Source organism: Dryobates pubescens, chromosome 21, assembly GCF_014839835.1.
Source record: "Dryobates pubescens isolate bDryPub1 chromosome 21, bDryPub1.pri, whole genome shotgun sequence".
NCBI lineage: Eukaryota > Metazoa > Chordata > Aves > Piciformes > Picidae > Dryobates > Dryobates pubescens.
Genome location: NC_071632.1, coordinates 19408227 through 19434155, shown reverse-complemented (window position 1 = coordinate 19434155; position 25929 = coordinate 19408227). Strand labels below are relative to the sequence as shown.

The 25929-nt window shown below is 49.1% G+C and overlaps 1 protein-coding gene across 1 annotated transcript in view; it reads left to right on the top strand.

Moving 5' to 3' along the window:
• Positions 1 to 25929, top strand: part of WNT3A (Wnt family member 3A) — a 99566-nt gene that overhangs the window by 50905 nt on the left and 22732 nt on the right. The window contains exon 2 of the mRNA XM_009898140.2: positions 9901 to 10142. Coding sequence (XP_009896442.2) covers positions 9901 to 10142 — 242 coding nt within the window. The remainder of the gene's footprint in view (positions 1 to 9900; positions 10143 to 25929) is intronic.

Below are 25929 nucleotides of genomic sequence, written 5' to 3'. Positions count from 1 at the left end.
TGGCACTTGGTGCCATGATCTAGTCATGAGGTCTGTGGTGACAGGTTGGACTTGATCTTTGAGGTCTCTTCCAACCTTGGTGATTCTGTGATCTTCAAGGTCCCCTTCCAAGCCATTTTATGATTTTTATGGGGAATTCATTCATTAAACCAAAACAACAACAAAAATATTACCCAGTGCTCATTGGTCCTTTCAGTGGAGTAGATCACAGAATCACCAAGGTCGGAAGAGACCTCAAAGATCATCAAGTCCAACCTGGTGCAGGAGGTTTTTTCCACTTCCTTAAGTGATCAGTGTTTGGACACAGCAACAAGGAGAAATGCCAAAAGGCTTCCTGCAACTAGAGCTGTGCTTAAAAAATACAACCCCAAAGAAGCAGTGCCTGAGATTGCTGAATGCAAACTGCTAATTTGGTACTGTTAATTAAAAAAGACCATTCAGATCAATAAATAAAAGGCACACACAGCTGTAACAGAAAGTTCCTTAGTGACTCTCCTGGCACAATAACCCTCCCTAAACATATGCTCAGTTAAATGTGTGCTGAAGAGCTATTAATTGCAGAGTTAATTCGAAGCACAGGCTGATGTGCTTGCCTAAACCAAGGCTTCCTGCATTCTCCTTAACAGTATTCTATGGCCAGAATGAGAAGTAGGATTCAGTAGAGGAAAGGAGAGGGGGGGAAAAAAGAGCAGAGAGAGAGAGAGTGTGCAAAAGGAAGGAAAAACAAAGAGGAGGAAACTTTATGGCTTGGTAAACAGCTGTAAGCAATGTCTCTGGTCGGGTCAGACCGGTCTGAGTTGACAAGGCAGTGTCTCCAATTATACAGCATGCTGTAGCCTGTAAAAATGAAATCAATTTGTTATTTTTCTGGGAGAACATTATAGCGTGAGTTCACACATTTGGGGAGCCTGATGACTCAGTGAAAGCCCAAGGAGGAACTCGCCAACCTCTGTGTGTGTGCGCGCCACGGAGCGAGGGGATCTGCCTGTGTGTGTGTGGTGTTCAGTGTGACCAAACACACTCAAAATGCCCTTCCTTGGAGGCAAAGGTGAGAAAGAGTAGTGACTTGCTGCACTAGGAGGGTGGGAAGTGAAAAATCACCCTGCTCTTGCAGGGTTACCCAAACACCACCCTGATGGAGCTCTTCCATCCGTGGCTCTCGCTTCGGAATTGGCCTCAGCGCTGAGGAGTTTCAGGATAAAATTCCCCCAAGCACTTAAACACTTAAGCAATTTAGAAGCCCAAATCCAATCTCTGCAAGGATCTGAGGTCTTGGAGCCCAGTCCTCCCAGGTATTTAGCACTGACATAGCCCAGAACACAGCTGGGTTCAGGGGGATGAGCATTAATGAGAGGTTGTGAAACCACATTTATGTATTTTATATTGCTGATCATTTAAGAAAGGTTCAGGCTGGAATGCTTTGGGGGTTGGGGGGTGGAAGCTAAGAGGGTTAAGACTAGCCACACTCCTAATTATTATTGAAATTCAGAGTAGGAGCCTAAATGTCTTTAAGTACTGCAGGCATTTTTCATTGCCTAATGCGTCGCCTTCTCCCTTCCCTCCGTTCCCCTCGTTGACCCAGAAAGCCTTCAGTGTTTTCATCCCTAGCTCGATTCCAACGTGCAAGTGAGAGAAGCATTACAGTGGGTAGAAAGAGGCAGGTCCTCTTGCAGGGCCAATCTGCTGTTGCATCACAAAGGCACACAGAGGCATATTTTCCACTTGTCATGAAACCCTGGTAGGGGTTAGGCTGGGAGAAGTCAGAAGGAAGGCAGCAAAGGTGTTTACACGAAACTTCAAATTACTCTTCTTTCATTTGCAAGTAACTGTTGTTCCTCATCCCAGGTAAATTTATCCATCAGCAATATCATTAGATGAGTTCATTATAACCACGAGATTTACAGCACTCATAAACTGCAGTGTAGGTGGCAGATTAAAATGTTAAGGCTTATACATCTCTAATACCCTGTCCTGAGAGCCTGGCAAATCTGATGGGAGAAAGGGAGCTGGATGGAGGCATATCCCAGCAGGGAGCCCTCCAAGGAGGAGCCCCAGATGTAGGATGTGGCATGGAAAGCGTGGCAGGGTCGCTGTGTCCCGGAGCCAGGCTCGAAAGCGTGGTTTCAGGGGCCGTGAATCTGCTGGCTGGGTTGTTTTTCAGATGATATGTGTAACAGAGGTGTTAATTGCCTCTGGGTAATTAAAGAGTTCCTGAGACTTTTTGCAAGGAACCAGGTTGTTAGTGCTCATCCTCTCTCCTCTTCTCCGCTGCTCTGTAGATCCTAAGGGAAGACAAAGTCAAAGCAACATCTTGTGCTTAGAGTGGAAGGTGCTGAGTGTTGTGGTGTGTCTTAGTTCCTGTGGGAATTCACTGTCCTGGCCAAGCCTCAACTCAGATAATTACAGTCTGCTTTCCTAGCATCCACTCAAAGTTGCCATGGAGCGTGTTATTTGCCAAATCCAGACCCAAACTGCTGTTGGGTGTCGCAAACACTCTGCTCTGGTCCCTGCTGGAGAGAGATGCCTTCTATCTATCAGCAAAGACTTTCCTTGGTGCCCCCTTGCCAGCCCTGCAGGGTTGTCTGAGATTAAACACAAGGCTGAAATTCCTGGTCCCTACCTTTAAGCTTGCTGAAAACAAGGTGCCTAGCCTATGCTCATCCCTTTTCCAAGACCAGTGCTGCCTCCTGGGCATCTCCAGTGATTCAACCCACCTATCTGAGGCATCTGTCTCAGGATAGGCTGATTTGCCCTCTGGAGATGCTGATCTTGCTCCATGGACTCCAGTAGACAGCTAAGCTAGCTGAGATGTCTCATTTTCCAGTGGTCAAAGTCAGGTGAGATGAGTCCCACGCTGAGAGATCCTCTGATGAAAGGTGCCAAATACAATGCTGCATCATCAGCACCAGCAGCATTATTAATGCAGGACAAGGGTGAGGGAATTATTCATGGGAGAAAAGTTCCCTCCATGCCCTGTGTGATTGCAGGATCAGGCCCAGCTGCACAATTATGTGCATACTTTCTGGGCTAGAAGGGTGAAAGGATTTAAATGCAGCTCTTGTGCTGTACCTGAGGATGGAAAGGGAGATACCTAAGGGGAGGAATGGAATGAAGAGTTGATCTGGTAGGCTTCAGCCGGATTTGGTGGGGGTTTTTTTCAGATTAGAAGGGGGAAAAACTGAGCTTGGAAGAGACCTCTAAGATCATCAAGTCCAGCCCCTCACTCAGAGCTCACAATGCCACCTCTACTGCTGGGCTAAATGACAACAGGTTTAGATCTCTTAGTTCTCTTTGTGAACCTCACCAGCTAGATGCTCAGAGATGCTGAAGACCCCACTGCAATCAGTGTTACAGACACTCACAGTGCCCCACTGCAGCTCATGGTTGGCTTTGCCTCCATGCAAAAAGAACAAACCCATCAATCATAGAGTTGGTAGGGGTGGAAGGGACTTCAAGGGTCATCTAGTTCCAACCCCCCCACCATGGGGAGGGACACCTCACATTACAGCAGGTGGTTCAGAGCCACATCCAGCCTGGCTGAGGGAGTTGGGGCTGTACAGTCTGGAGAAGAGAAGGCTCTGAGGAGACCTAATTGTGGCCTTCCAGGATCTGCAGGGGGCTACAAGAAAGCTGGGGAGGGACTTTTGAGGGTGTCAGGGAGGGATAGGACTTGGGGGGATGCAGCAAAACTAGAAATGGGTTGATTCAGATTGGATGTTAGGAAGAATTTCTTCCCCATGTGGGTGGTGAGAGCCTGGCACAGGTTGCCCAGGGAGGTGGTGGAAGCCTCATGCCTGGAAGTGTTTGCAGCCAGGCTGGAGGTGGCTGTGAGCAACCTGCTGCAGTGTGAGGTGTCCCTTCCCATGGCAGGGGGTTGGAACTGGCTGATCCTTGAGGTCCCTTCCAACCCTGACAAGTCCATGGGCTAGAATATTGCCCTTTTTGTGTGTGTGAAAATGTAATTAAATGAATGTAGATTAATTACTTTGCCTCTCCACCTACCTGGCCTCTAGGATGGTGGTTCAGAACTCTGGGAAAGCTTCATGAAGTTTGAGAATTGATGTAGGCTATAGGAGGGTAAAAGAAGACAAGTGGCTCAGCTAAACCTCCTAGGCTGAGTCCCTAGCTCTGGTTTAGACATTCTGGATCATCCTTCTCTGATTCCAGTTGTCCATGCTGAGGGAGTACCTCACCCATGTGGTGAGGGTCTGTGGGAAGTGAATCAGGGCTGACTTACAGATCTTGTTCCATGAGCCTCTTGAGCATTCAGGTGCCTTTGACCATTCATGGTAGTTTTATGGTTCTGCAGCCTGCTAGAAGCTCAGTTCTCCCCAAATGTGTTTTCAGGCATCCTTGGTTGCATGAGGTTGATGCTACTCTGGGCCCCTCAATTTAAGAAGGATGTTGAGACACATGAATGTGTCCAGAGAAGGGCAATGAGGCTGGGGAGGGGTCTGGAGCACAGCCCTGTGAGGAGGGGCTGAGGGAGCTGGGGTTGCTTAGCCTGGAGAAGAGGAGGCTCAGGGGAGACCTCATTGCTCTCTACAACTCCCAGAAGGGAGGTTGTAGCCAGGTGGGGGTTGGTCTCTTCTGCCAGGCACCCAGCACCAGAACAAGAGGACACAGTCTCAAGCTGTGGCAGCAACTCATCTTTCCTAAACTGAGGGGCCCAGAAAGGGAGTAAAGTCACAGTAGTTAGTGAGGACTGAAATGGTCTCTGGGCCTTATCCTGGGCCATTGGGGAAGTTACACTCTGGCTGTACAAGATCAATGATTGCACTTATTTCACCTGTGTTGAGGACTCCAGAAGGACATCTGCTGAGGAATTTCTCAGCCACACTTGGAGCCAGCAAAGGGCCTCTCCAAGAGAAATAGCACAAGAGAGCTCCTACAGAGTTCATGATCAGCTGAGTTCAGGAAGAAGAAAGTAGGTGCATGTGCAAATACATGCTGATGGTGTGTCAAGGCTATTTGACTCCCATCCTGAGTAGGTAGGGGCCTTGAGAAGTCAGTGGAGTGATGCTGGAGAGAAAGGTCATCCACAACTGAAGCCTTCTCTCTTTCAGAGCAAGCTGTGAGCACACACTGCTTGCATATTTCTTCCTCATCAACTGGCTCTGGTGTCCTTTCCAAGAGGGAGGGCAGATGTAATGTATTCAGAAGGTGGCCAGGTACTTAGCTACAACGGCTCTGCTGAAGGAGCAGATAGATTGAGATAAGGGAAATGAAGAGCACTCTAGGTGTGTTGGCAGAGAAAAATGCTCACTGAAGGCTGAATTAAACACTTCAGGGCATGCAAAGCTTACAGATAAGCCAAGAACTTTGGCTGTGGACATACAGAACAGTGTTTTCATGGCTCCTCCTGAGCTAAGGGGAAGAAAAGGCTAATTGGTTTGAAAAGCAGCAGCTCTTTGACCCTTCCCCTTGGTTCAAACTTGAGCAGAACCTGTTCTGGGCATGAGTGTGTTTGTAAACCTGAGTGCCTCATGAATTGTGCAGTGGAAAAGAGGGTGGTATCACTGCATGCAGGAAGTGTTGGTGCTGAAGAAATTGGAAGGTGATGCTCGGTTAGACCACAGTAGGTGAAACTTGGCTCACTTCTCTTACACCACATTCTCAAAATCACCCACGTGCAGGAGACAGCTGAGAAGCAGATGGCAGGGAAGGGGAAGGTGCCCAAGACAGGTTTAAGCATTGGAAACAGTGAGGAAAAGATGAATGATGGGAGCTCCTGGGGAGTTGAGCAACGCTGGAGTGAGATTCTGATCTTTATAGACTTTGACAGAGTTTTCTAAGTGTTTTGGTTGTCAGTTTGTTGTGGTTTCTTGGGGTTAGGGAAGAGTTGGAAGGTTCTTGAATAGAATAGAATTAAGCAGGCTGGAAAAGACCTTTGAGATCATCCAGTCCAACCTATCACCCAACACCATCTGATCAACTAAACCATGGCACCAAGCACCCCATCCAGGCTCTTCCTAAACACCTCCAGTGATGGTGACTCCACCACCCCCCTGGGCAGCACATTCCAATGGCCAATCTCTCTTTCTATGAAGAACTTCTTCCTCACATCTAGCCTAAACCTCCCCTGGCACAGCTTGAGACTGTGTCCTCTTGTTCTGGTGCTGGTTGTCTGGCAGAAGAGACCAACCCTAACCCTAACCCCCTCCCTTCAGGGAGCTGTAGAGAGCAAGAAGGTCTCCCCTCACCCTCCTCTTCTGCAGGCTAAGCAACCCCAGCTCCCTCAGCCTCTCCTCCCAGGGCTGTGCTCCAGACCCCTCCCCAGCCTTGTTGCCCTTCTCTGGACACCTTCCAGCAACTCAACATCTTTCCTAAACTGAGGAGCCCAGAACTGGACACAGGACTCAAGGTGTGGCCTAAGCAGTGCTGAGCACAGGGCAGAATGACTTCCCTGCTCCTGCTGGCCACACTGTTCCTGATATAGGCCAGGATGCCCTTGGCCTTCTTTGCCACTTGGGCACACTGCTGGCTCATGTTCAGCCTACTATCCACCCTTGCCCCCCAGGTCCCTTTCTGCCTGGCTGTTCTCCAACCACTCTGACCCCAGCCTATAGCACTGCCTGGGGTTGCTGTGGCAAAAACTAAAGTAAATCCAGTTCATATGATCAATAAAATGGACAGAGAGCTGAAAGGACTTGGTTCTCCTAAAGGTAAATTGACTTTAGAGAGAGGCAGAAAGTGTTTACAACTGGAAGCAGAGACCAGAAAGGAGTGAGCTGATAGATGTTACCAGAGGATGTCAGGGGTTGGAAAGGACCTCTGAAGACTCAGGAGTCTGGGAGTGGGCTAGGAAAAGGACTTTGCACAGCAAAGGCCCTGTTCTTGGAGAGGTATTTTGAGATTGCACCCTGGATCTGGAGCTGGAAGTCGAGTGGCTCCAGACTCCTCCATGAATGCCCCATTTGCATCACGCTGTCTCGGTGCCTGATGACGCCTTGAGAACAAGACTGCTGCTGGAGATTGTCTTTTGCAGATTAAACTTTCCAGACTGTAGCATAGATCAAAGCAAGGTGTGACTGTTTCCCTCCTGTATTGGGAAGGGAGCAGTGTGAAAAGCAATTAAAAGTATTCCTACATGGTTTTATTAAGTGTTTTTTGGTTGTTTGTTTAAATCTTAGATGATCTTCTCAGCAATGGGAACGAAAGGTTGAGGGCACCAAGCTATAAACTCTTCTTCCTAGGACTGGGATTTTCATCCCACCTCCAAAATAAGAGAGGCATGAGCAAATTCAAGTCTTTAAGACTGGAATCTTCAAGTTTCATCCAAGGTTCTATTGAAAGAGCCCAAGAAAGTCCTCCTGGTTTCACAGCAGGGTGGATGGAGCCTACAGCAGGTTGTTTCTGTCTCAGAGGGTGCTTTGTCTCTGGTGGCAACTGAAGAGGTCACTTTGGAAAGGTTTGAGGAGAACATTGGTGACTCTACTGATGTGGGAACAACCTCCACAGGTGTTTGCATCAAAGTTAACCTTACATACTGCAAGCAACCATCCTGAGGCTGAGGGAGCTGGGGTTGCTTAGCCTGGAGAAGAGGCTCAGGGGAGATCTCATTGCTCTCTACAACTCCCTGAAGGGAGGTTGTAGCCAGGAGCGGGTTGGTCTCTTCTCCCAGGCAACCAGCACCAGAACAAGAAGACACAGTCTCAAGCTGTGCCAGGGGAAGTTTAGGCTGGAGGTGAGGAGAAAGTTCTTCCCAGAGAGAGTTGTTAGCCATTGGAATGTGCTGCCCAGGGAGGTGGTGGAGTCCCCATCCCTGGAGGTCTTCATGGAGGTTGGACTTGATGATCTTTGAGGTCATTTCCAGCCTTATTGGTTCTATGATTCTAGAGTGACTGAACTATTCCCTGAGAGCTCACAGAATGGTGAGGGGTTGGAAGGAGCCCTTGGAGGTCATCTAGTCCAACCACCCCTGCTAAAGGAGAGTCACCTAGAGCAGGTTCACAGGACCATGTCCAGGTGGATTTGGAATCTCTTCAGGGAAGGAGGCTCCACAACCTCTCTGGGCAACTTGTCCCAGTGTTCTGTCATCCTCAAAGGGAAGAAGCTTTTCCTCAGGTTCATATGAGTCACAGCAAGCGGCTTAATGCTCTTCTCTGGAAGCTTCAGCCAAGCCATTTATTTCTACCCACAGATTACAGACCTAGGGACCACCTGGCTCCTGAACCTGAGGTTAAGCATCAGTGAATACCTCCCAGTCCTCAAGGGGTTGGGTGGGTTGAGTTGTGGAGTCTTAGGGTGCCACATCTCCATTCTCAACAAGACTGCAGGGGCAACACACTCAGCAAGCACTCTGAAGGCTGAAACAGTGTTTGTAAAGGGTGTCTCCTGTCCAGAAACTGATGCAGTGTTGTGTATGCAATTTAATAACACCACCAAACTGTCCACAGTGCAACCCAAGTGAAAACACCCTTTGGCTTGGCATGGGCCCCAGTTCACAGGTGCTTTTCTGCCTGTAGTTGTTCCCTGAATTAATCTAAAGCTCAAGGAAAGCCACATCAAGCTGCTTAGATAGGGTAAACAAGTTAACTGTGTCCTCTCCTCGGTCTTCTCCTGTGGGTTGCTGCAGGCTCCTGCAGGAACTTGCCTCCTTCCTACAGCTGAGCTTTTTGCATGGGCTCCAGCACAGTGCTTAGCTTTCCTGGGTGGGACTATTTCAAGGAACTCAGCCATCCCAATTGTTAGGTATCATGGCATGATTCACCTGAAGACTTTTACAGTGCAGCTATATCCCACTCAACCAGTCACCCAGGCTGCCTTGGTAGTCTGGCCAAGGCAGTGAATGGAGGCAAGGCCATGATTCACCTCGTCCCACAGCAGACATCTAAAATAGGGCAGATGAATCCTGCCCTAGAAGTGCCTCTTTCTCTCCACTGAGGGACTACAAAAGCAGGCTGGGGGGAGGAGATCAGCTGGAGATGTCTCTGTTGTAGACATCAGAAGGTGGGTGAGATGAACACAGCTCCTGGTCAGTCTCAGCTGCCTGCCTTCCTCTTTTAATTCAATGGAAAGAGAGGCACTCCTGGAGAGCAGTTCATGCTTTCTGCCTCACCTTGCCCCTCTGGTGTAGAGTGAGTTGTCCTCTAAAGTTAAGGGAGATTAATCTTCTCCCAGAAGTCCCCCTGAGGTTGGAGGAAGCTTCTAAGTTTGGAAAATGAGATGAAAATTCTTTGCTTTCCCACCTCCTACTTTGTCCACCTGAAGTTGTTTTGCTGGAGAACAAATTCTTGGCTGAGTTCGTTATCTTGGTTCTAGACTCCTACTTGGAGTCATTTGGGATCCACAAGTGGATGTCTCTGTCTCCCTTGTCTGGAAGGGACTGAGATGAGTCTGGAAAGCTGCTGAGACATGGCACCTGACCATCTCCTTTTCACTCTGTTCCCTCTCTGCTCACATTCCCTGGATGTGAGTAGAAAATTAAGTCTTTGGCATGAAGGCTCTGGTGCCCTGTAGCAGGCTACCCAGAGAGGGTGTAGAGTCTCCTTCTCTGGAGAGATTCCAAACCCTCCTGCACATTGTGATCCTGGGCAAGCTGCTGTAGGTGATCCTGTTTTAGCAGAGAGATTGGAATAGATGGTCTCCAGAGGTCACTTCCAACCTCCAACATGCTGGGATTCTGTGATTCTCTGTGACCCTCTGGGTGCAGAAGCAGCTACCTGTATGAGCTGAGCATTAGTCCATCATAGTGATGGACTAAAGCTTTGAGAGCATGAAGGGAAGTGAAGGAGGCTATTAAAGGTAGAACTTCAGAAGAGAGAGGATATTGTGTTGGGGAGGGAAGACGGTGGGGGAAGGAAATACAAATGTTGCTTTTCTGTCCCCATTCTTGTGAACCAAGGTGAAAGCCAGCCTGACAGCAGCTCTTTTCCCTTGTCCTTTTCTTTCTTCCAGGTCCCTGGCAATTGGTCACCAATATTCCTCCCTGGGGACTCAACCCATCCTCTGCGGGAGCATCCCGGGGCTGGTACCCAAGCAGCTACGCTTCTGTAGGAACTATGTGGAGATCATGCCCAGCGTGGCAGAAGGGGTGAAGATTGGGATCCAGGAATGCCAACACCAGTTTCGAGGCAGGAGGTGGAACTGCACAACAGTCAATGACAGCTTAGCCATCTTTGGGCCTGTGCTGGATAAAGGTGAGTGCGGGGCCCGGGGGGCGGTGGCAGCCACCTCCGTGGTGGAGCAGCATCGGAGAGCTTGAGAAACCTGTCGTGAAGTCGTTTGCTTCTGACAAGGTATCACCTCAAATGGGCTGCTGGGGATGGGGATTGAGCTTGTGTGGCACAGGTAGGGAAAATCTTGCTCACCAGGGCGTGACCTGAGCAGTTCCAACCCGGCCCAGAAGGCCTTGCATAGAGATAGGAAGATCATTAAACTTTCTCATAAGGACAGCAAGTGCATCTGTGTCTGATCAATGTAAGTGGGTGGTTACCCAACCCCTCCCTTGTACAGCCAACATCCAGCCACAGGTAATCATTTTTTCCTGTAAGGGTGGTGGAACACTGGAACAGCTTGCCCAAGGAGGTGGTTGAAACCCCTTCCCAGCAGATATTCAAGGTGAGGCTGATCTAGTTGAGGATGCCCCTGCTGACTGAGGGGAGGGATTGGATGGCCCTCGGAGGTCCCTTCCAGCCTGGATGATTCCATGACTCCATCTACCTCAAACCTCTACCAGAGAATTGGGAAGTTCTCCATTTGACCACACACCAGGGTCATCTCTGACCATGCTTGGAGCAGAAGCTTGGACTAGAGCCCTCCCAGGGTCACTTTCAACATGAATTCTCCTATGATCTTGTGTGCCTTGGAAGGAACACAAAGGACTCCTGTGTTGTCAGTGGTCAGGCTGGATGCTGGGCTGCTTTGCTGACCCCATGGCATTTCATGCTGCATTTTCATCTCTCTCAATGATTGCAGAGGGCAAATGATGGGCTGCTGGGGATGATTTCTAGGGGCTGGACTTACCAGATAGCATTGGTTTTGATACCCTAATGAGATACAATGAAGATCAAAGGTCTGAGGAAACCACCATTGGTTCTGCTGCAAGTGGGAGATCTTAGACATGGTTTGCCCTAACTTGTTGAATGCAGAGAGATTTAAGCACTTGGATAACAATAAGTACCTGGTGTTGTTTTCCCTCTGTAAGTTGACAGGAGGCTATTTGAATGAAATCATAGAATGGTTTGAGTTGGAAGGGACCTTACAGATCATCATTCCATGCCACTCTGCCATGGGCAGGGACACCTTCCACTAGCCCACCTTGCTCAAGGCCCTGTCCAGCCTGGCCTTGAGCACTTCCAGGGATGAGGTGTCCACAGTTTTCCTGGGCAGCCTGTTCCAGTGTCTCATTACCCTCATTGTAAAGAATTTCTTCCTAATCTCTACTCTAAATTTTCCCTCTTCCAGCTTAAAGCCATTGCCCATGATCCTGTCACTACAAGCCCTTGCAAACAGTCCCTCCCCACATTATATCATAGCATTTTAGCCCCTAAGAACCGGGGTTTGACTTTTTTAAGGTCTTTGTCTCATCAAGTGTAGCTCCTCATGCTCCCAAATGCCCTTAAATTAGGTGATCCAAAACTCCTGTAGCAATTTCCCCCCCTGCATGAGGAAAGTGACCCTCACCTCCTTGCTGACCGAAGGAACCCTGATCCTACAAGCTGCCAAACACTCTTATCTCACAGCAGTGTCGACACAAAGGGTCAGCCCTGCTTGAGACTGCAGCTTCCAGTAGCCTGGCTCAGGGAGGGAAGGGAGGCTGGGACGATTTCATAGCTGAAGAATGTTGTTCCTTGAGGGAGAATCAAACCACCCTTCAGTTTTGCTTCACCTACAGCAGGAGGGGGGAGAACAAAAAAGAAACAGCTCAGTTGCATTCTTGTGCGGCAGATCCCCCAGGGTAGGAACATATTTGAGCTCCTACCCAGAAAGAGAGGAGGTGAAAAGGAGAGAAAAGCAAGCAAGAAAAACTCTATTTTCAAGTCACCCAAGATCTAAGTGGGGCTTCTCATCTGAGTCAGTAAGGACCCCATCATTCCTCAGCCCAACTCCCTTTGTCCTGACATGACTATCTGCAATTCTTGCATTGATAAGAAGAATGATTTTAATGCCTTCAGGAGATACTTTCTAGGTCCAGATCTCACTGAGGCTGCCCCACTGTCTGGGCTTCCCCCTGCTTTGGTATCTATTGCTAATTCAGGGCTAAGCTCAAGCTGTGATTCAGTGGTGCCGAATTGTCCCCAGACTCTGGTCCTGCTAGGAGCCAAATTCTGATGTCTCATCTAGAGTTAGACTCTTCTAACTCAAACCATTCAGTGATGCCATATTCTGATGTCTCACCTAAAGCCAGACTCTTCCAGCTCAAACCATGCTGTGATTCCATCTTTCAGCTGCAGCTGTATTTATGGTTCATTTATTCTAACATTTCCATATCCAGAACTAACAAACCAGATATTAAACAGCAATATTATTGATGACCCTGGTGACAAGGGAGTGGTGATGTTCAGGGGGTTCAGACATGATGTTTTTTGAAGGCATTACTTGACAGACTTGGTTCTCTGTCCCTCTAGCTCATCATATGTCACTCTGGACATACAGCATCATAGAATCTTTTTGGTTGGGAGAGATCTCCAGGACTGTCAAGTCCAACCAGCACTAAAGGGCAAGGAAGAGCAGAAAGCCCTCCTTCCATCCACCTATTACTTTATTTTGCAAGTTCTTAGCTGTGGAATAAATAGAATAGAATTAACCAGGTGGGAAAAGACCTTTGAGATCATCCAGTCCAACCTATCCCCCAACACCATCCAATCAGCTAAACCATGGCACCAAGTGCCTCATTCAGGCTGGTTTTAAACACCTCCAGGGATGGTGACTCCACCACCTCCCTGGGCAGCACATTCCAATGGCCAATCTCTCTTGCTGGGAAGAACTTCTTCCTAACATCCAGCCTAAACCTGCCCTGGCACAGCTTGAGACTGAATCTCAGAATAGATTGGAAAAGACCTTTAAGATCATCAAGCCAAATCATTAACCTAACACTGACAAGTCCTTGACTAAGCCACACCAAAGACTGGAACAGGCTGCCCAGGGAAGTGGTTGAATCACCATTCCTGGATGTATTTTAAAGTCTTCTAGGGTTCAAGGATGTGGTGTAGCAGTATCCCTGCCAGAGTTAGGTAATGGTTGGGCCTGATGGTCTTTACTGCAAGAGCGGTCAGGCGTTGGCACAGACTGCCCAGGGAGTTGGTGGAGTCTCCATCCCTGAAGGTGTTCAAGAAACCTGTGGATGAGGCACTCTGGGACATGGTTTAGTGGCCATGGCGGCCTTGGGTTGACAGTTGGACTCGATCTTAGAGGTCTTTTCCAACTGAAACAAGTCTATGATCTTAGATGACTTTTCCAACCATGGTGACTCTGTGAGGGGAAAAAAAACCCCAACAAACACAAAACAAAACACAACAAACCTTTATCACAGCCCTGTCTCTTTAAAGGACCCTCAGCACATAATGAAGTCAAAATCCCTCCCCCCCCCCCCCCCTTTCAATAAAAGTAAATTACCTCAAACTATGTAAGCCCCCCCAGTTCGTTTAAATTTAAAAAGGGAGCCCTTGTCTACCCTATTTCTTTCACTCACTCCCACCTCCTCCTGCCAAAGACTGGCTGGGGCTTTAAACCTGCCAGCTGGGCTGAGAAATGGTTAATAGTTATTGTGGAGGAGCAGCTTTTAATGAACTATTGAAGAATGATACATTGATGGAGTAATGGGAGTTTAAGTCGCTCTGTAATGAAACAGGTTCTCAGCGCGGCCCCATTGTGGTGTAAATACAGCAGGTCGCTCCCACTGTTTGGTCAGGACTAAATAGCAGAGGCCAGAGGGGGGTCAGCTTATGGGGTCTCCTCTTTAGTTAATCAATCTGATTGGATTAGGGTCACTGGGATCCCTAATAATGTCAAAGGTTACGCCAAACTGGATTAAATGCTTTGTAAGGCAGGGCTCGGATTCTTTCAGCTTTCGCCGATGGGGCTTGTTGATTAGAGTTTAGCACTCAGGCAGCCTTTGGAAGCTTCACCAGCCCTTTTTCTTTCTTTCCCCCCCCCCCACCCCTTCTTTTTCATTTGGGGTGGGGGTGTTTTGGGGATGTTCACCAGGACGTGAAGAGGAGAGGGGGATTGGAAGCAGCCGGGGCAGGCGCGCGTCCTGTTGCTTTGTGGAGCGCCGGCGCCCGTCGGATGTGCCCTCTGAGGACATACATCAAACTCCCCACCCCGGACAAATGAGAGGCTAATGGCTGATGTGGAGGCTTGGAGGCATAAATTCATTCAGGAAATAACTATGGGCCACCGCCCCTGCTAGAGGGAGAATGATGAGAGCCACAAAAGCAGGTGGGGAGACCCAGGGTCCAGTGCTGGGCCCCTCAGTTTAGGAAAGATGTTGAGCTGCTGGAAGGTGTCCAGAGAAGGGCAACGAAGCTGGGGAGGGGTCTGGAGCACAGCCCTGTGAGGAGAGGCTGAGGGAGCTGGGGTTGCTTAGCCTGCAGAAGAGGAGGCTTGGGGAGACCTTCTTGCTCTCTCCAGCTCCCTGAAGGGAGATTGTAGCCAGGTGGGGGTTGGTCTCTTCTCCCAGGCAAGCAGCACCAGAACAGGAGGACACAGTCTCAAGCTGTGCCAGGGGAGGTTTAGGCTGGATGTTAGGCAGAAGTTCTTCCCAGCAAGAGAGACTGGCCATTGGAATGTGCTGCCCAGGGAGGTGGTGGAGTCACCATCCCTGGAGGTGTTCAGGAATCATGTGGACATAGCACTTTGAGAACTGGCTTAATGGCCATGGTGGTGTTGGGTTGATGCTTGGACCCAATGACCTCAGAGGCCTTTTCCAACTAAAACAATTCTGAAGTCTGTGAAATACAGAGTGTTCAAGACCACTTGATTTCTTAAACTGGGTAGGTGTGTTCCCTTCCAGCACTTTTGACTCAAATCAGGATGGGATGGGGTGGAATGGGATTGAATAGGATGAGGTAGTAACTCCTTGTCATCTTATCTAGAGAGATCACAAAGCCTAAAGTATTTCCTTCACTCATGATGCTCCTGAAGATGACACTGTCTTACAGATATGGCACTGCCCTTCAGAAAATGATACCAAGCACTCTCTTTGAAGGCTGCTTGGCAATGGAAAAGGGCAGCAATAACAGTGTGTTACTGGCAGAGATATGAGATCTCTGGGTCTCAAATCCTCCTTTCCTTCTGGCACACTGCGTGTTTATAGCCTGTCATGACCATCACATTATCCAAGCAGCCTTCTTGGATGATGCAGGCTGGAGAATTTCACCACAAAACTTCTGGATTTAAACCAAAACCTGGATTTGATTATGACATCTACTCCCAAAGGAGGTCTTGCCTTGGCAAACCACCAAGAGATAGACAATAGAATAGAATAGACCAGGTTAGAAAAGACCTTTGAGATCATCCAGTCCAACCTATCAGCCAACACCATCCAACCAACTAAACCATGGTACCAAGCACCCCCTCCAGCCTCTTCCTAAGCACCTCCAGTGATGGTGACTCCACCACCTCCCTAGGCAGCACATTCCAATGGCCAATCTCTCCATCTGTCTACCTTCCCTTTTAAAAGTCTCATTTCCAGTGTGACATGGCTCTGGTGTTGACAAACAGCCCATATATTTTTAGCTTGCTAGACTCAGAGTGACTCCTCCAGAACAGAGCTTTTTCTCTGCCAATTACATTTCATAATAAGTAAAAATTGAGGCCTGCAGAAGAGCAGTAGGTCAGCAAACCTTTGGGTCCTTTATGTCAGAGAGTGAGACAGCTCACAGGAATTCCATTTGATGCTGGGGTCCTCTTTAGGCATCATTCATCAGAAATATTCTAGACAGGATTAAAAGATTTGCACCTGAAGTTCCTGCATCTCTCCATCAATTGCTGAGGGAATCCAGCTCTTGATGAGAAGCATCCTGCTCCAAGGATCACATGAATCATGGAATTGTTTTGGTTAGAAAGGACCTCCAAGCTCACTGAGAGTCCAACCACCAATCTCAGACCACCGTGGCCATGAAACCAAGCCCCAAAGTGCCACTGCCACACAGTTCTTGAATACCTCCCTGAGTGACTCCCCCACCTCCCTGTGCAACCTATTCCAATGCCAGGCCAATGAAGGGCAGAGCAGGTATTGGTCCAATTCATGAGAGATGTGGAATGTAAGTCACGTTCAGACTCCTAGAGGGTGCTGGGCCCTGTTGCCTGTGCATTTAGGCTTAGTTTGAACTAGGATTAGTGTATGCCTAGGCTTACCTTGGACTGTAGACCTTTTGGGTGCAAGCCCCATGTCTTGTCTCTCTCAAGAGAGCCATAACATGACTGTGTTCATGGGCTGACCTTTTTGTCCCTGGGAGGTGGTGGAGTCACCATCACTGGAGGTGTTTAGGAAGAGCCTGGATGGGGTGCTTGGTGCCATGGTTGAGTTGATTAGATGGTGTTGGGTGATAGGTTGGACTAGATCATCTCAAAGTTCTTTTCCAACCTGCTTTATTCTATTCTTTTCTATTACTGTTCATGTTGTGTCCAGCAACATCCATGTGACGTTTTCTCCCCAGATCCAGCAAGGCCAGAAGGAGGGTTTGAAGTTCAGTTATGATAGCTTGGAGACACAAGTCTCCTGTGTGTTATTTTCTTGCTGTGTCGTAACAATATCACTCCACAGGCTCTCTGATAGGCCTGATCTCATCTACCTGAGTTAGATGTCAAAGTCTCAGCTAGTCACCCCAGGCTCCCTTTGTAGGCAGTGGAGAGCAATCGGCATCTCCAGAGAGCAATTCATCTGACCTATCTTAGACACCTATCTCAGGGTAACATGAATCATACCAAGATGTTTATTTCTCTCCATTGACTATAGAGGGAGCCTAGGGCTACAGGATCAGACTTCCATCTGTAGCTCTCAGAGGCCCACTTTGGGGGCAGATAGCTCCCACCCACCCATCTTTCTCCTGCTAGAAAGCAGCCCTGACATCCAGCCTCTCCTGGAGAGGCCATTTGACTAGTGCAAGAGCATGACACTGACAGAGGTCTTCTGGACCACTGATAGAGGCAGTTCCTGGCTGTTTCAGGTGACACACCACCTCATAAGGCCTTGCATGATTTAAAATCCATACACTTAGCAGACCTCATCACATTTTCCTGAGGTTATTCTGGCATCTCAGCTGCCTCTGTGCCAAGCACTTTCCCCCTGCTTTCCTCACTCCAGATCAGCCTTCTCCACTCCTGCAATAAAGTAAGGCATGAGCAGAAAGCCACAAGATACTGATCCATCCAGGAGGTTAGTTACATGTAGGAGGTACTCTCTGCTCTCTCATGAAACTCTTCCCAAGAGGATCTGATTTCCAGCCACACCCTGTCTACCTCTCTGCTAATGGCAATTTGGGCAGCTGCCCTGGTATCAACAACGGAGATCTACAAACTCTGCCCTGTAACTATGGGGAAGGAAACTGGAAGGATCAGGATTTGAAAATGGGACTGTGTGAGCTGCACTCAGCAGTCAAGATGCATAAACACTGTAGGGCAGAGCTTTTGCCAGTGCTGCTGAGGAGCAGCCTGGCAGATCCTGGCTCGAGACGGAAGCATCAGTTGCGTTCGGTGGCAGTGTGAACGGAACTCTGAGCTGGGGATTACCACAGGGGGTGAGACAGGTGGGAGTGCCACCCTACCTCTGTACTGCCTCAGTCCACATTCCACCCCAGAGGCACAGGGCAGCCCATGTTCATGGCTTTTGTGTGGATGCCTCAATGCAGGCAGCAGCATCGCAGGGGAAATGCTGTCTGGGGAGATCTAGATGAGCTGTAGCCACATCTCTGGTTTGTAGCCCACAACAGCACCAGGAGATTAGCAGCTTCCACTGAGCTTTGGCAAGGGCTGCAGGCTGTAACATCAGCAAACAGAGAAGCTGAGGCGGTGTGCCAGCTTGTTAGTCCCTCAGCCTTTAGGAGCAGGAATCCAATGAGGTTATAGAGGAGCAACTTCCCTTGCTGCTGGAGCTGCTGGTAGGACAGGTCACGATCAGAAGGGGGTCACTTCAGTCTCTTGTGACTTCAGAGGTGTTCAAGGGCAAGCTGGGACAGTAAGATGGCACCCAGAAGATTATGGTTGGCATCACATCTGGCTGCATTTGCCCTTCCATCCCCAGTGCAGCTGGAGGCTGTGCATGGCCTGGGTTTGGTGTGCTCAAGTGTTTTCTGAGCAAGAGGCTTTGGACCTCATCAGCTCTTCACCTGCAAAGTGATCCTGGGATAAAGATCTGGCTCTTGTGCATATGTATGGCTGTCAGGAGAGGAGACAGCCTATGTAAACAGCTGCAGTTAGCTGTAAACAGCCAACCCCCAGATGTGGGCTGCAAAGCCAGGAGAGCAGCGATGGCAACAAGAAAATGGCAACAATCAGAGAACAGAGAATAGTTTTGGTTGGAAAAGATCTTAAAGATCATCAGGTCCAGATGGAGAGAGACTGCTTGTAAGGGTCTGTGCTGACAGGATAGGAAAGAGGCAATGGTCTGAAACTAGAGTGGGATAGATTTATATTGGACATTAGGAAGCAGGTCTTTACTATGAGGGTGGTGAGACCCCTGGAACTGGTTGCCCAAAGAAGTTGTGGCTGATTCATCCCTGGAAGTGTTTAAAACCAAGCTGGATGAGGCTTGGAGCAACCTGGTCTAGTGGGAGGTGACCCTGCCATTGGCAAGGTGGGGGGGGAGTTTGGAACTAGATGATCTTTAAGGTCCCTTCCACCTCAGCCATTCTATGACTCTATGAAATGTCAACCCAACCCCACTCAACCACGTCTCAAAGTGCCATGTCTGTGCATTTTTGGGACACTTCCAGGGGCTGTGCCTCCAACCCCTCCCTGGGCAGGCTGTTCTGATGCCTGACCACTCTTCCAGTAAAGAAACAGTTCCCAACATCCAATGCCAGGAGCTGCTCCGCTTTGCTTTCCACACTCGCTCTGCCTCCCACTGCACCAAGCCTCATCTGTCAGCCCCGACATGGAGATTTTTGTCTGGCAACTAAGACATGCCAGTGGGGTGGAGGGGGGGAGCTGGGGAGGGGAGAAGGAACAAGACAACCCGTGGCTACAAAACCAGTGGCGTCTCTCCCGGCGGCGGGAGGCACTGGAAGCTTCTGCCTGGGGCAGCGTGCACAATGCGTCAGGAGTTATGGATTTATTTCCTTCCCCCCCTCCTCCCCTCTCCCCATTCCTCCCCTTTCCCTGCTGGGTTACATTGCATTCCCCAACTGGGCTCGGACTGGTTGCAACAAGGAGCTCCCTCTGCCGCATCCCAAAGTGCCAAGTCCAAGCGTGGGAGCTAGTCCTAGACAAAAGGGAACAGTAGAGGGAGCTGATTAGCATCCCTTTGTCCTGGGAGAATCCCAACCCCAAATGGGCCCTTGGAGCACCACGGGAGGCACAAACACACACACACACACATGGACGGCAGCCAGGGACGGCAGAAGTTTGGTCGCCTTCATCCAAGCACTGGGCGGGGGAGGGGGGGGAAGTGGGACGCGGTGGGTTTCATCCCCAAAGCCCTCCTATGGGATGGGTCCTGAAGTGGGGTGCAGCATCCACAGATCCCACAAGGGTGGCTTTCTCTTGTTCAGGAGGTAAACATGTGTCTGCTACATACCAAACAGCCAAAACAGGCGAAGTCTCCTGACAAAGAGGGATCCAAGCCCATGAATGTGGCTTTTCTTCCCTGTGGGATGTGCTATGAGCTGGCAGAGCTGAATAGATGCAAGGATTTTAAGGCCAGAAGGGGCTGTGGGATCATCTGGTTGGATTCCTGTATAACAAGCAGAGAATTTCCTCCTGTTCCTGCCTGAGCAGATATGACAGGGCAGCAAGAGGGAAAACAGGGTCTATAAAGACACCCTGCATGCTTCCTTCTGTGCTATGGGCTTGCTTGGCAAGGAACAAGGCTGTCTCCTGCAGAGCAGACAGTGAGCCACTTCTTGGCAGAAGATAGGTCACCACACCCCCTGCTAATGTCTGTTGAAGGAGGATGTGTGCACCTTGATGGATCAACCTCTCCTATCCCTCACCCACTCAGCCCCATCTTTCAGGGAACGCTTCCTTCAAAGGAAGGACTCGTCATAGCCCTGGGAGGAGAGGCTGAGGGAGCTGGGGGTTGCTTAGCCTGGAGAAGAGGAGGCTCAGGGGAGACCTTCTTGCTCTCTGCAACTCCCTGAAGGGAGGTTGTAGCCAGGTGGGGGTTGGTCTCTTCTCCCAGGCAACCAGCACCAGAACAAGAGGACACAGTCTCAAGCTGTGCCAGGGGAGGTTTAGGCTGGAGGTTTGGAAGAAATTCTTCCCAGCAAGAGAGATTGGCCATTGGGAGGTGCTGCCCAGGGAGGTGGTGGAGTCACCATCATTGGAGGTATTAAGGAAGAGACTGGATGGGGTGCTTGGTGCCATGGTTTAGTTGATTAGGTGGTGTTGGGTGATTGGCTGGACTCGATGATCTCAAAGGGCTTTTCCAATCTGGTTAATTCTATTCTATTTTATTCTATTCTATTCATCCAGAAGATCCATAGGATTAAGAGAGAGAAACATCAGCCACCAAGAGAGGGAACAGTTCAGAAGTCTGGTTGGGGCAGTGGCTGGGTTTCTGTTGTGCACAAGAATGATTGGGGCACAGCTGACTTCAGACTGAGCAGTGAGGAGAAAGCAGCAGTAAGAGGAAATCAGCCTTTTGGGTGTTCCAAAGTCTCGGGAAATGCAAGGTCAGCATCATCAGAGAGCTTTCTGGGAGGCAGAACTCAGCTGAAGTAAGGACTTCCACCTCCCCAGGCTAGACAGAGGTGCTGCACAGAAGTGGTAACATTTGGAAAACCAACGTGAGCTGGGTAAAGCTGAGCTAGCTGAGGACTGCGTGAAGTAGACCCCAGGACACTGAGCAGAGAAATGCTCAGCACACTGCCTCAGGATCACCTTCATCTTGCTTCCATGGGTCACTGAGATGATCCTGGAGACTGTTGCCTCCAGAAAATCACTGTAATGTGAGGCTATAAAAGAGGGCTGCAGAGATGTCAGGGGTTGGATGTGCTTTAGGGAAGGACTTGAAGGAAACTGCTGTGGTTTGGTTTGGGGTTTGGAATGGCTTTTTTTAGGAAGGGAAAGGCAGTATGCTGGACCTCATGAGGCTCTGGAGCTTTGGCTGTAGGTGACCCTAAAACCTGATGACAAAGCACAGCCTGAGAGCCCCTTAGATCATGGGAAACACAGAACTGTCCAAACGGCTCGAGGTGGAACTCAAGAGTGGGTATAAGCCATGGGTGAAGGAATAGAAAGCATCTTCCACTTTTCATCTTGCTTATCTCACCCTTCCCAGAGGAGAAAAACCAGTTAAAAAAGCATACCTGTTATCTGACTGGCTTCTTCAGACCCAGCCAGGGACAGTGATGGGGAGAAAAGCAAGATCCTGTTTCTGGTGTTGGCTTTGCTTTTGGCTGTGGTGAGGACGACGGAGCAGGTCCTCCTTCCTCTGCATCTCCATTTCCTGTGGAGTGCACCACAGCAATGACTGGATGCTTCAAAATGAGTGGTACCAAAGTAGGTCATGTGTAGGGCCCTAAAGGCCTTGCAACATGATTTAGGTCGCTTTATTGTCCTCCTTGTGAGTGTTGCTCTCAGGTTTGATGGACAGGGCAGTAACGCTCCGTGGAGCACATCCTGGTAGGCTGCAGTCTGTTGACTAAGCAGAATGTCCTCTCCTTTATTTCCAGGTGCTAAATCACATTAAGTGATAGCTAATAATTATGGCTTATCCTTTCCTAGTAATGCTGCTTTCCCAGGGAAGCTGTTGCCACAGGGACGTTGTGGGAGTGCGAACGAACGGGGAGGGCACCCGGGAGATGTTTCTGTACACCCCGAGCCATAAAAAGCTTGGAGACCCCTCAGGCTAGGCACACTGGATCCAGCCTAGGAGATATTATATCATGTCCAAAAACATGGATTTATTCGTTTTCTGGGCCAGTTTTCCTAAAGGAGGGAAACAAGCAACAAACTCAATCAGAACTCAAAGGCAGCTGTATCAAGAGGGAGAGGTTCTGTAGGTCCCCATCAATTTCAAGGCAAAAATCTCTACAAGTCCCTGAAAGGAGGATGGGGTGGGGGGCTGGGGGGGTGGGGTGGTCTCTTCTGCCTAGTATCAAGTGATAGAGGAAATGAGAACAGACTGAGGGAGTTGGGGCTGTTCAGTCTGGAGGAGAGAAGGCTCTGAGGACACCTAATTATGGCCTTCCAGGATCTGAAGGGGGCTACAAGAAAGCTGGGGAGGGACTTCTGAAGGTGTCAGGGAATGATAGGACTGGGGGGGATGGAGCAAAACTAGAAACAGGTAGATTGAGATTGGCTGTGAGGAAGAAGTTGTTCCCCATGAGGGTGGTGAGAGCCTGGCACAGGCTGCCCAGGGAGGTGGTGGAAGCCTCATCCCTGGAGGTGTTTGCAGCCAGGCTGGAGGTGGCTGTGAGCAACCTGCTGTAGTGTGAAGTGTCCCTGCCAAAGGCAGGGGGGTTGGAACTGGCTGAGCCTTGAGGTCCCTTCCAACCCTGACAATTCTATGATTCTATGAAACTGTGCCAGGAGAGGTTTAGGTTGGAGATTAGGAAAAAAATTCTTTCCTGAAAGAGTGGCCAGGCCCTGGAACAGGTCACCCAGGGGGGTGGTGGGGTCACCATCCCAGGAGATGTTCCAATAAATGGGTGGACATGGCACTTTGAGACATGGTTTAGTGGCCACAGTGGCATTACATTGATGGTTGAACCTGATGATTTTAGAGCTCTTTTCCAACTGAAACAATTCCCTGATTGTATGGGGGGTAAAAAAAAAGAAAGAGAACAGAAGGTGGCTTAGGTTTGGGTTTTTTTGGGGTTGTTTTGGTTGGGTTTGGGTTTTTTTGGGGTTTTTTGGGTTGGGTTTGGGTTTTTTTTGGTGTGTTTGGGGTTGGGTTGGGTTTTTTTGGTGTGTTTTGGGTTGGGTTTGGGTTTTTTTGGTGTGTTTTGCGTTGGGTTTGGGTTTTTTTGGTGTGTTTTGCGTTGGGTTTGGGATTTTTTGGTGTGTTTTGGGTTGGGTTTGGGTTTTTTGGTGTGTTTTGGGTTGGGTTTGGGGGTTTTTTGGTGTGTTTTGGGTTGGGTTTGGGTTTTTTGGTGTGTTTTGGTTTGGGTTTGGATTTTTTTTGGTGTGTTTTGGGTTGGGTTTGGATTTTTTTTGGTGTGTTTTGGGTTGGGTTTGGGTTTTTTTTGGTGTGTTTTGGTTTGGGTTTGGGTTTTTTTTGGTGTGTTTTGGGTTGGGTTTGGATTTTTTTTGGTGTGTTTTGGGTTGGGTTTGGGTTTGTTGGTTTTTTTTTTAAGGAATCCGAACATTTCTCTGTGTTTAACCTGACTTTTGATGGAGACACTTCCTAAATGCACAGCAGGCTGCTCAAACAGCCAGAGTCACCATAAGAGCTCTGCCACAAGCATCCCACAGTGGTGCTGGCTATGGAACAATACTTACTCGAAACCTGCAGAGGTAGAAAGATGCAATTTAAAACTCTATGTATCAGCATTATAGCTCCCCTGGAAAAGAGGCTGTAATCACCAGTGTTGCAACTCAGTGAGGTCACTGCGTCACTCTGAACTATTAACTGCATGTATTTGCCTATTTTATGGGGTTGACCACTAATGGGGTTGACCAAAAGTTGGAAGTGTGTGAGGCTTGGCTAGCTGAGGCTGGGCGTTGTGATATCTGGGAGGCGTGAGGCTGACTTCTAGTTGCTTAATCCAGGGCTGCACCTTCCTTTTGAGCACAAGCCCTGTGAGGAGGGGCTGAGGGAGCTGGGGGTGTTTAGCCTGGAGAAGAGGAGGCTCAGGGGAGACCTTCTTGTGGTCTACAACTCCCTGAAGGGAGGTTGTAGCCAGGTGGGGGTTGGTCTCTTCTCCCAGAGAACCAGCACCAGAACAAGAGGACACAGTCTCAAGCTGTGCCAGGGAAAGTTTAGGCTGGAGGTGAGGAGAAAGTTCTTCCCAGAAAGAGTAATTGGCCATTGGAATGTGCTGCCCAGGGAGGTGGTGGAGTGTTCAAAAAGGGATTGGACATGGCTTGAAGCCATGGTTTAGTTAGTCAGGAGGTGTTGGGTGATAGGTTGGACTGGATGATCTCTGAGGTCTTTTCCAGCCTTATTGATCTCAAAGGTCTCTTCCAACCTGGTCTGGTCTATCCTATCCTATCCTATCCTATCCTATCCTATCCTATCCTATCCTATCCTATCCTATCCTATCCTATGAGTTTTGTGCCTCCTGAAGTTTTAGACTTTTTGTTGGTTCCATTCACCCTGCCAGAAGAAGAAGTGTGTTCTAAATTCAGACTGGGAAGCCAGTTAGCCTGTCTTAAAACAGCAAAAGAGCTAAGGTTGGTAGGGACTGGGATCAGATAGCTTGGGACAGACCTCGGTGTGGGGTGGTGGCTCTTCTTCGCTCCGTGAACCCCATGTGATGTACATCAGAAAGTCCAGGGCAGAGGTGTACCAAGACTACCTTGGAAGATAATGCTGGATCCTCTGGCTTTTAGCCTCCACACAGCACAGCCCTGCTACTAACCAAGCACACACCATAGCTGAGGCAAAGAACCATATACAAAACATTGGAGAGCCACCTGTGATTGAGTTTCTGCTGGGGAGCCACTCCTGACCTAACACTGTGAACTTAATCTGCCCACCTAAGCTAGTACCCAAACATGCCTTGAACTTCAGCTGCTCACCTGAACCAATACACACAGTGCCTTGCCTTGAAAACCATTTTAACCCAACTTAGCCAACTGAGGTTAACCATCCTGGATGAAGTATGTGTCTTCTTTGTGTGGGGCTTGCCAGCTAGGAGCTCTTTGTTGCTGGTCTTGATCTCTGAGCAGCTCTGTGGGAATCTGCAGACTGTGGGCACTTTGCTTGTTAAATTAAACTGCCTTTGGGCTTTGTGGACCAGCATGTTGCACCCAGCATTAAGATAAGGGCAAATGCAGGTCTTTAAGTTCTAGGAATCCCTGCAGTTCCTCATCAAAATCTCTCCTCTTTAAATGAGATGACTTCTCCAGGGTGAAGTGGAAGCTTCTTCCCAGCTCTGTTTTCATAGAATCAATAAGGTTGGAAAAGATATCAAATATCATCAGGTCCAACCTGTCACCCAACACCTCCTGACTACTAAACCATGGCACCAAATGCCACATCCAATCCCCTCTTGAACACCTGCTTTGCTCAGCTCTGCTCTCAACTCCTGAAATCTCTGCAGGCTTCCACCCACAGAACTTGCAGGTCCCCCAGACTGGCACCAGACTTGATGGTGATGCCCATAGCACCTGCACTTAGCCAGAATAGAAGACCAACCATGCAGATTAGAAGAAAAGCATGCCAAAGTCTTCACCACAGCCAAGGGGCAGAGCAGGGAAATTGCACACATTCAAGAAGGCCAAGAGGGTGGTGAGACCTGGGAGTTATTTGTGGGCAGAAGATAAGATTTCTTACCAGCACTGGCATTGCTGCACTGCAGGGTCAGATTGGGCATTGTGTGGGTGACTCAACTTCAACAGCTCAAACTGGCTGACTACCTTCCACACCAGGAGGTCCAGCAGCATGGACAACACCTGGCCTATTGCTGGTCACAGGTGACAAACTCAGCACGGGAGCCATGGCTGACTTTCTGAAGAGTAATGCTCTGCTCAGGAGCAACAGTGTGGTCTCCGGGAATAAACCAGGCTCCAAACCTCATTTCCTATAGCCCACTGACAGCTCTCCACCCTCCCCAGCTTATATCCATTGTCAGCACATGCAAAGGCTCCAATATCCCCTTGCCAGTTGCTTAATCCATTCCTTCCCGCCCCACTGTCAATACAATAATACCC